This window comes from Lipotes vexillifer, unplaced genomic scaffold (genome assembly GCF_000442215.2).
Source record: "Lipotes vexillifer unplaced genomic scaffold, Lipotes_vexillifer_v1.1 scaffold504, whole genome shotgun sequence".
In the NCBI taxonomy this organism is placed as follows: Eukaryota; Metazoa; Chordata; class Mammalia; order Artiodactyla; family Lipotidae; genus Lipotes; species Lipotes vexillifer.
The window spans coordinates 1331947-1341385 of record NW_006785225.1 but is presented as its reverse complement, the minus strand read 5'-3'; the positions used below and the strand labels follow the sequence as shown (position 1 = coordinate 1341385).

Here is a 9439-nt window from a genome sequence, read left to right as displayed (position 1 = left end):
AGAGGGGAGAGGGAGAGGGGAGGGGGAGAGGGAGGGGGAGAGAGGGAGAGAGGGGAAGAGAGAGAGGGAGAGCATGTGTAGCCACAACTAGTTCTTTACGGCCAGAGCATGAAAGGCAGGGAGTGGAAGGGGATGAAGCCAATCATGCAGGATCTCGGATGGCATGCTACAAGTGGGGACTTTATCCTAGACAGTGGTGAGGCACTGAAGAGGGTGGGGTCAGGGAACTGCATGCGTGGTGTTCTGTACTGGGAACATCACCCAAGCAGCAGTGTGGAGGATGGATTTCTGAGGGGGATGCGGATAGTGAGGGACCAGGGCAAGGAGAGCAGTCCAAGCCTGTTAGACAGCCCTGACTAGAGTTGATGTGGCCCTGAGCCAGAACCCAGAAGGGTGAGGCACTGGGCAGACACTAGTGAGTTTCACCTCCCAGCCAGGCACCGTGCCAAGCACTGGCAATGCAACAGCGGGCAAGTGGGCACGTTCTAGCGAGGATCCAGGGGACAGCACAAAGGCAAGCAATTTTCAGGAAGTGGACCAAACAAGTCCTGGGGACACCTGGGCGGGAACGGGAGAAGGGACGCCTCTGAGCCCCGGGGGTGCCCACCACTGAGTCTGGGGCCACAGGAAGTGAAGCAGACCTGGACACCGCACAAGGTCTCCAGCTCAGAGGACGTCAAGAGTTCACCCTCCAACGTGCTCAGTTCCTGTTTCTCTCCCTGAAACAACAGCACAATGACCTCACAGAGGGTGGGGCCAGGACGGGATGAAGTTGCACCTTTCCGCGGGTTAGAGGGGCTCTTACCAGTGGAATGACCTTCTCCTCTTCCCTGCATCTCATCTTTAGCCTCTGGTAACAGGTCTCAGGAGTGGTCTGGAGATAAACTGAGATTTTAAAAAACATATATGTGGCTTTAATTACTCTGTTCATGGCTTGGAAGTGAAAGTGAGGGGTAGGGGGAAGGAAGGCGTGTGGGCAAGGCATGGAGAGAAACATCTACCAGCAGCCCTGAGCAGGAGAGGCAGACCAGCTGTGTGGCCAAACAGGCATCTTGACCCTCATCCTGACTTTCATTCTCTTTCCACGTCACCAGCCCCACAGGGTCACTGTGAAGCTGAATAGGCTCCGTACATTGACAGAGCTTAGCACAGGGCCTGGTACCCAGCCTGTCTCAGTAACTGTCCAGGTTCTATCCCTCCTCCCTCCTTTACAAACTAGAAAAAACCCATCATATCACAAGGGACCGAGGGGAAAGCAGTTTGAGGAACTGGCCAGGGTGCTTCTCCAGGAGGGACCAAAAGCCCCAGATTCTATCTGCCCTTTGGGAGAAGGCTGAGTCAAGGTAGGGGAAGCATCACTTATGGTGAGGGCCCTGCCCACCACCCCTGCTGCTTGGGGCCCAGCCAACCACCTCCTCACTGGGCCCAGGGCAGGGAGGCCAGGGAGGGACTGTCTCACCTATCAAGTCAATGGACACGTCAATGTTCCTCACGATCCAGTCAAACCATTCCGACAGGACCACATAGTCCACTTCAGGCATCTTCCCACTGTAACGAGAGTTGTAAGGGTTTTATTATCCCATGAGAAAGTTCCTGGGCTGTGCCGTCCCCCCAAAACATCTGGGCACTGTTTTTATTGAAAGGGCACTGCCAAGGGAACCATGACATAGTGTAATCACATGATACTGGGCGGGTAGTGATGACAAGGACCCGAAACCTCCCGACCTCCCGCTGCCCAGGGACGGTCGATGGTATAATGCAGCAAGTATCTTGGCACTGCCTGAGGGGACAATTCATTTGGGATTTGAACTCCAAGCCAAGGAAGGGGCTATGAAACCTGTACCCTGAGAACACGGACAGCGCTCAGGCTGGGAGGTGAAACAGCAAACCCGTTTCACCTCTAGAAATTTATTTTGTGGAAACAATCGTGGATGCCCTCTGTAGCACTATTTAAAAAATAATGGAAAACTAAATCATGGTACATCTATCTAACAGAAAACCACACAGCAACTGAAAGATGATGCTATAAAATAATATTTAATGACATGGAAAATGCTCATAATCAAATTCTCATTATTCAATGAAAACAGGAGGATATAAAACTGTGCATATAGCACGACCCAACCACACTTTCAAGAGTATTCATCCACACATTTTGAAAGGAGACTGGAAAGAAAACCACCAAGAGGTTAACAGTGCTCTTCTCTGAACTGTAGGACTATGGGAGACATTTTTTTCTTTATCTCTTTCTGTATTTTCCAAAATTTAATAACATACTAGTTCTCAATTCGGGGCGGGGGTGGGGGGAAAATTACTACATATTTGAAGTGATAACTGAAAAAGAAAGAAAGGAAGAAGCCCACAAGTGAGAGAGACCTGGCATCTGTCCTCTGCCCTGGAGGAAATGAGCAGGGAAGAGCCGGAGGAGGGGCAGCAGCTGGAGGAAACAAACCAGGCAGCTGCAGGGTGACCCTCAAAGGCCCAGGAGAGGAATTCCTTTCAACATCCTCCACCCGTCTTGAACATCATCTTGGATCCACTCAGAACTGGGTTTGGCAAGGCGGGCTATGGGCGAGTGGAGGTGCCTGAGCTGTGTGCAGCTGGGGGTCTTCTGACTGTTGACTAAAGAAGGGGAGGCGGGGAAAAGAGGCCAGTGGAGCGGGTGGTTTGCAGCTGCCCCCGCCACGGGTGGTGAACTGACTCCCACCTGGGGGAGGGGGCAGGATGGGCGTGGAGGAAGGTGCTCTGAAGATGACAAGCTCAAGCAGCCCTGCCTGGGGGCCCAAACGATGGGGTGGGGCAGAGACTGGAGGGGGACATCCTCCCCTAGTCCCTGAGACCACCAGACGCCCTCAGCGCAGAAGAGCTGTGCCTGGCAGAACAGCAGGAAAATGCACGGTGCCCGGGAGAACAGCAGGGGCAGACGGGCAGTCATCGGCGCCTTGAGGGGTCTCAGGCATCAGACTTCAGCAGGGAGACCAGAGCGGACTAACGTGTGAGGACCAGCACCCGCCCCCACGAATAAGTGGGGGAGGCTTTGTAGGAGAGGGGAGAGGGAGGAAGTCCCAGGACATTGCAGAAGGGACCAAAATTCAGATACGAAAGGTAACAACTTTGCGATCACAGCTCATACGGTTGCCCATCCCCCAATTCTTTCCTCCTACCTCCTTAAAAGTAGCCCATGATCTATTCAGGGTCCATCCCACAGGCCTGAGTGTTCAGGGAAACCTGACCGCAGCCCAAGCTTCAGAGTAAACCAACTGGTCTGAGGGACGTCCTCTCCGCTGGCCAGGCTGAGTTGATCAGCCCAGGCCAAAGGGCCCAACCTGACCAGTGAGACATGAGAGAGGTTTGCTGGGGTTTATGGAAACCATGCTTCCTCATGCTTAGAGGAGAGCCACTGGCAAGACATCCACCCTCTGGCCAGCAATGAGAAGCCCGGTTCTGCCACAGGCATTGTGTCACCAAGAGGGAATCATATTGAAGACACAAACAAGACAGAGTAGGAAAACAGAGAGAAACAGCACTAGGGCCACCGAATGAAACCACCCCCAAAGCCTGCTGTTAAGACAGCCCGTGACAACCTCAGTGTTCAGGCTACTTTGAGCTGGGCTGTAGTTAGTTACAGCTGAGAATATTTGATATTCAGACACCAAACCACTCTTCTTGACATGTTTCCCTTCTCTGGAACAAAGCTGACTCCGAGGGAATGAGGATTTGCCAAAAAGAAGCTGCTGATCAGCCCCACTCGCTCCACCAAACACACAACCTGGGCACACAGCACAGGCTGGCAACTCAAGGGTGTGGGCCAGTGAGCAGCACGCGTGGAGCGAAAGTTGCCCAATAGCCTCCCATGTCATGAACGCTGGACACTTGGTGTGAGAGTGCCCCTGAGGACTTCACCGGTGTCTGTAAGGCTCAAGGGAGGTTCTGTCAAATCCCAGAGCTGGGAGGATACTCTTTGCTGTGGCCACCGAACTGAGTCACAATTCAGGACACAGGTAGCACAGTGTTAACTAAAACCCAACCAACTGACACCACAAAAAGTGTTGGGGCCTGAGATCCGCTGCTCTGCTGGAAATCGGCCCCAGGTGGTCTCAGGACACCTCCTGGGTGGCTCAGGAACCTCCCATTCCCACCTGGCCCAGGCAAACCTGGGAGGAAGCAGGTCCTCCCTTCCCGATGCTCTCCTTAGAGGTCCTCTAAACGGCTCCAGGGCAGCCTCCCTGAGGGCAGGGTCAGCAGGCAGACCTCCAGAAAACCCTTCCAGGACTGCCAGGAGCCATGTGCTGGGGGGTCCAGGACAACTGGCGACCGGCTGAGCGGAGTAAGGAAACGGAAGCTGCCTTCCATGATTCTGAGGCATGTCAGGCAGCAGGCGCTGTTTCATCTGTATCTGCAGTTTTCCTCCTAGGAATCTGCCCGGCTCCTCCTGTGTCTGCCTCGAAAATGGGGCACCCAGCACCACCACCAAGGCACTGCTTTTATTTCCACAGAACACACAGAGGGCAGCACCTCTCCACAGACCCACCAACGGTGGACTGAGGGGGTTTCATGGTGCCTTCCCCTTATCCTAGGGGGGCAAAATTGAGGTCATGCGTCCACACGAATCCTGCTGTTTTGTTTGGCACGGTTTGCTGCCGCCTTCCCCCTGAGGCCCAGAGAGCATGGGTTAAAACTGAAATCACACACTCAAATGCCAGCCTCCTTGTACACATGACTTTCTTTTGTTTCTCACAAGACCTTGTGAGGTCAATTTTAGCCCCAACTTATAGATGAGGAAAACTGAGGCCCAGAGAAGCTCAGCCCAGCTCTGAGCCACGGACTGAAGCCTGGCTCTCGGCGGCCCCCAAACCCATATGCTCCTGGCTGCACCACGTGCCCCAACTCCACCTGCCCCATCTGTCAGCCGAGGGGGCTGCCCCTGGGCCCGTCCAGTATCTCTCTAGCCTCAGCCTGAGGAAAGCCACCGCTCGCAGGCCCCTGACACAGGCAGTGACTCCCCAGTCTGGCCTAGAGTGAGGAGGATTCCAAGCCCCAGGGCCCATCATGGCAGCAGGAGGACCCGCCTGTTGTTCCAAAAGCAGGGCCTTAATGGATGTCCGCAACCCGCAGCCCCAGGTGAGTCAGTGTGTCACTTCCCCAGCTGGGCCCCATGCAATTCCCTTCCTTCTGTTCTTAGAAAACACCAACCAGGCAATCCTGTAAAACCTTTGTGTTCAATTAGCCCACAGGGTCAGGCCACACAGTGGCCTGCGTGGCTGCTTTAGCTGCCTGAGCCTTTCTCGCCACCTTCAGCGGTTCATTCCAGCACAGTGCCCACACCTCAGAAGTCCTTCAGGTTCTTTAAGTCTTTAAGGAGACTGTGGAACCAGAATCTTCCTTGTTGGCAATTAACCCCTGGTGGCATAATTGCATGTATGTTCTGCCCACCCCAAACTCGCTGGGGTGAGGATGGGGGCAGAAGAGGCGGGTCTCTCCCTGGAGGAGCTCCTCACTTGTCCGAGGCCCAAAAGGCAAGAAAGCCCTTCCAGAAATCTGGCTTTGGGGGATGCAGAATTGCAGAATGTGGGCTCTTCTGGGCACCCGAGCCTGCAACTGCAGACAGCAAAGCCACGCCTACCGTACTTCCATCCCAGTCCCTCCAGATTCCAAGCCAAGGCTGCGAGGGCTTGTGTGAAAGAGAAAAGGACCAACCCCAAGGCTGAAGGGGCAGCAGCCATGCACGTCCTGCCTTGTGTAAGGGCCGTCCCCACACAAGCTCCCAGGCAAGAGCTGACACCCCACACAAGCCGTCTTGTGGTTCCCAGTACCCAGCCACTTCCACAGGTGGGAACCAAAACATCCTATTCTGGGTATGAGCAAAGGATCCAGCCAGACCCAGTTCTAGGCGTCATTTGGTTTAGGCTCAAAATGATGGTAATCTGTATCGGGGGGGCATGGAAACATCTACTTTCGCAGCACCACTTCACTGTGGAAGGCCCACTGCATGGAGAGAAGCTGGGTTTCTAACGAAAGTGACCAAGAAGAAAGCCCACATCCTACCCTTCCTCCCACCTGTCACTTCTTTAGCTCTGGCTAGAAATGCTGTTTACTGTGCCTCCAAAAAGAAAACCTTTGGCCTACAGCTGCCTCACTCCTGACCTAGGAATACACCCAGAGACCCTGAAAACAAAGGTAATACAACAAAACCCCCAACAACCAAAATCTGAAGCCACAAATGTGAAATGAAGAAACTGCAGGTGGTGCAGGAAGCTGAGGAAATCCTGCTCCATGAAGAACTTTCACTCTGGCTGGCCACCTGCCCCACTGCCCCCCACTAAGACAGCCCGCAGGTCTTGCTTTCAACGATCCCTGAGGCCCAGGTGAGGCCCCAAGGAAGCCACGGGGCAAAACTCCCAGGGGAAAGGACCATGATTGGCACAGACGGCCCCTTGCGGGCCACCTGGCTGCTACCTTCTTCGGAGGCTGCCCCTCTAAGTGTGACGCCAACCAGCAGGATGATAGCTACCCAGGGTGCTTGTCTGCTAGAAATGCAGGCTCTCGGGCCCCACCCTGGAAGCAGCACGGGTGCATTAACAAGATGCACGGAGTCTGTGGGAGAAGCTGAGTGTAGGGCCTGGGTGGAAAGGGGCAGAGGCCTGGTCCCCCGGAGCCAGCACACTGGGGGTTCCCCTGGGCCTGAAGCCTCTGGCCTTAAAGAGAGAAATCTAGATGTCTCACCACTTCCTCCTTCACTGCTGCCCCACATAGCAGTGTGCAAGTCAGCCCCCCGGTCAGTTTCCTGCCCAACCAGGAAGGAGCAAGGCCTTCGAACCCCACGTGGTTCCTGATCTGCCAAACATGGTCAACAGTGCCCATCTCAGTGCTGCCTGGAGGGTTCAAACGGAAGGACAATAACTGTAGCTCCTGCCCACGGGTCCCTGCCCTGCCCCTCAACCACATGAGCCGTGCCTACTCTCAGATAAGCTGGACCAGTCCCACAAGTGAATGGCCTGCACTGGGAAGGTGCCTCTTGGTGTCCCTGCCCTTGGATCTCTGCAGCCCAAACTCGGGCTCTCTGGGGAGTGAGGCTGAGTGAGGGGGACTCCCAGCCACATACTGATCACACCAGTTGTTACAATCACAGGGATATGTTATGGGATAGAATGCAAAGACTTCGAAGAGAAGTCTTCAGAGAAATTTCCAGTTAGTTATCTGGCTGCTCTGGGTACGCAGGTTGGGAAAACGTGCAGGGAAGCGGCTGCCTGGGTGAGCATTTCTCTGCCTTTGGAGACTTCAGGGAAGGGGTTTGAGGAGCACTGCCTTCTCCCATCTCCCTGAAACCAAAGTGGCGGATGGCCTGGCCCCCCAGGGTGCCACGGTGATCCCTCGGGCCAACCCACAGCCTTTGGGCTCCATCAAGTGATACCAGAGATCAGTCTCAAGGCTCCAACAAGATCTTCAAGGAAATCCGTGCCCTCTGGAGGCTGTGTGAACTTAAAACAATTAGGTCCCGGGAACAGAAACAAGGATGCTGTGAATTTCTTCTGTGGTTCACTGTCCCACAGAAATCCTACCCACAGATGCCAGGCGCTCTGGGAGGGCCAGGGGGAGGTGTAAATATGAAGGAAAAGAGCTCAAAAAAATGAAAAACTACAGCCTTTCCCTACCCACGAAACAGCCCAGGGCAAGGCCCCATTAAATGGACCAGTGACCTGGACCACAGCCACGGAGGTCAGGGAACAGAGAACCACCCATCAGAAGTGCTAAAATGAAGGACCATGGGTGTGAGGAACCAAAGCCCGGGACATCAGCTAAAATTTAAAATTGCGCCCGGGACAAGCAACACAAGCAGCTCCTGGGCAAGCTCACCAGACGTTAGGCAGCCTATGGGGGGAGGGGGGTTCAACTGGCAAATTTCGTGAAGATCACAGTGGGCAAGGGACACAAACCTTAACCAGGCAACCACTCCAAAGGCTTTCCAGAGATGGACAACAGAATCAGAGAGGAGAAGGGCTCAGAGAGGTTCAGGAACCTGGTTGTGCTCACAATGTCTCCAGAGCCAGGAGGGAACTGAGGTGCACTTAAGTCCACCCTCCACTCTCTCCACTTGACTTCCGGTCATTCCATTCCAGGTCACCCTCTTCAAAAGGAGCCACTGGCTGCCACACAGAACTAGCCAGGCTGACTGCGATTAGAAAACAGAGACAGCCCAGCTACGTGAGGGTCACAGGGAATCCCACCCACTGCCGGGGTCCGCAGTAAATGAACACCAGAGGCGTTCCCTCATCCTCCCTCCTCTCCCCTCTCCTCTGACCGTCCTCCCTGTGGCAGAGGCACTAATGAGCAGGAGCAAGGGAGGATGAAGGGCTGTGTAAACCCAGCAGTGGGCACACGAGCCCCACTAGACACGCAGGCAGCCAGGTGCGGATGGGGCTCCAGCATCAGGAATGCTGCCTGCTGGAAGGGTAGAGCCCACAAGAAAGTTCTGAGGTCAAAGGACAAAGCTACAGTCAGGACTTGCCCTGGCTGCCAACACTGACCCCATAGCACTGGGGATGCTTGGAGTGGGTGGGGGCAGAGGCTCTCACCCTGGGACCACACAGGCTCTAGGTCACGACCCTTGGCAGCTCAGGACCCAGGGAGAAGCCTTTTTGTGGTGCCCTCAGAGGAAGGGGAGTGAAACAGCTGGGGGACAAGTTGGGCTGGAGACCAAAGACCAGCCACAGGTCCTGACACCCAGCAATAGCTAACAAGTATCACCCAGGTGCCAGCTCTGTGCTGGGTACCAGCTAGGCCAGCAAACCAGACGTGCTCCCTTGCCTTCAAGGAGTTTATGGTCCAGTTGGCGGACATGCAATAGACAAGCAAGTAAATAGATACTAAGTTAAACCACATAAAACTGCCATTTTTTAAAATTAATTAATTTATTTATTTATGGCTGTGTTGGGTCTTGGTTTCTGCACGAGGGCTTTCTCTAGTTGTGGCAAGGGGGGCCACTCTTCATCACGGTGCACAGGCTTCTCACTATCACAGCCTCCCTTGTTGCAGAGCACAGGCTCCAGACGTGCAGGCTCAGTAATTGTGGCTCACGGGCCCAGTTGCTCCGCGGCATGTGGGATCTTCCCAGACCAGGGCTCGAACCCGTGTCCCCTGCACTGGCAGGCAGACTCTCAACCACTGTGCCACCAGGGAAGCCCAAAACTGCCATTTTGTAGGTCAAAATTGGTCAAGTGTTAATAATTTCATATGGTTCAACCTAATTAGAAGTTGTCTTGAATACCACGAAGAAAACCAACAGAAAGAAGCAATTAAGAATAACAAGAGGGGCTTCCCTGGTGGCGTAGTGGTTAAGAATCCACCTGCCAAGGCAGGGGACGTGGGTTTGAGCCTTGGTCCGGGAAGATCCCACGTGCCACGGAGCAACTAAGCCCGTGCGCCACAACTACTGAGCCTG

The 9439-nt window shown here is 54.4% G+C and overlaps 1 protein-coding gene across 2 annotated transcripts in view; it reads right to left on the bottom strand.

The window, feature by feature from the left end:
• The window catches only part of TK2 (thymidine kinase 2), a 31710-nt gene that overhangs the window by 4831 nt on the left and 17440 nt on the right, over nt 1–9439 (bottom strand). For both annotated transcript variants that reach the window (XM_007457318.1, XM_007457317.1), the window contains exons 7-8: nt 1460–1548; nt 806–885 (exon numbers count right to left, since the gene is read on the bottom strand). In XM_007457318.1, coding sequence (XP_007457380.1) covers nt 806–885; nt 1460–1548 — 169 coding nt within the window. The remainder of the gene's footprint in view (nt 1–805; nt 886–1459; nt 1549–9439) is intronic.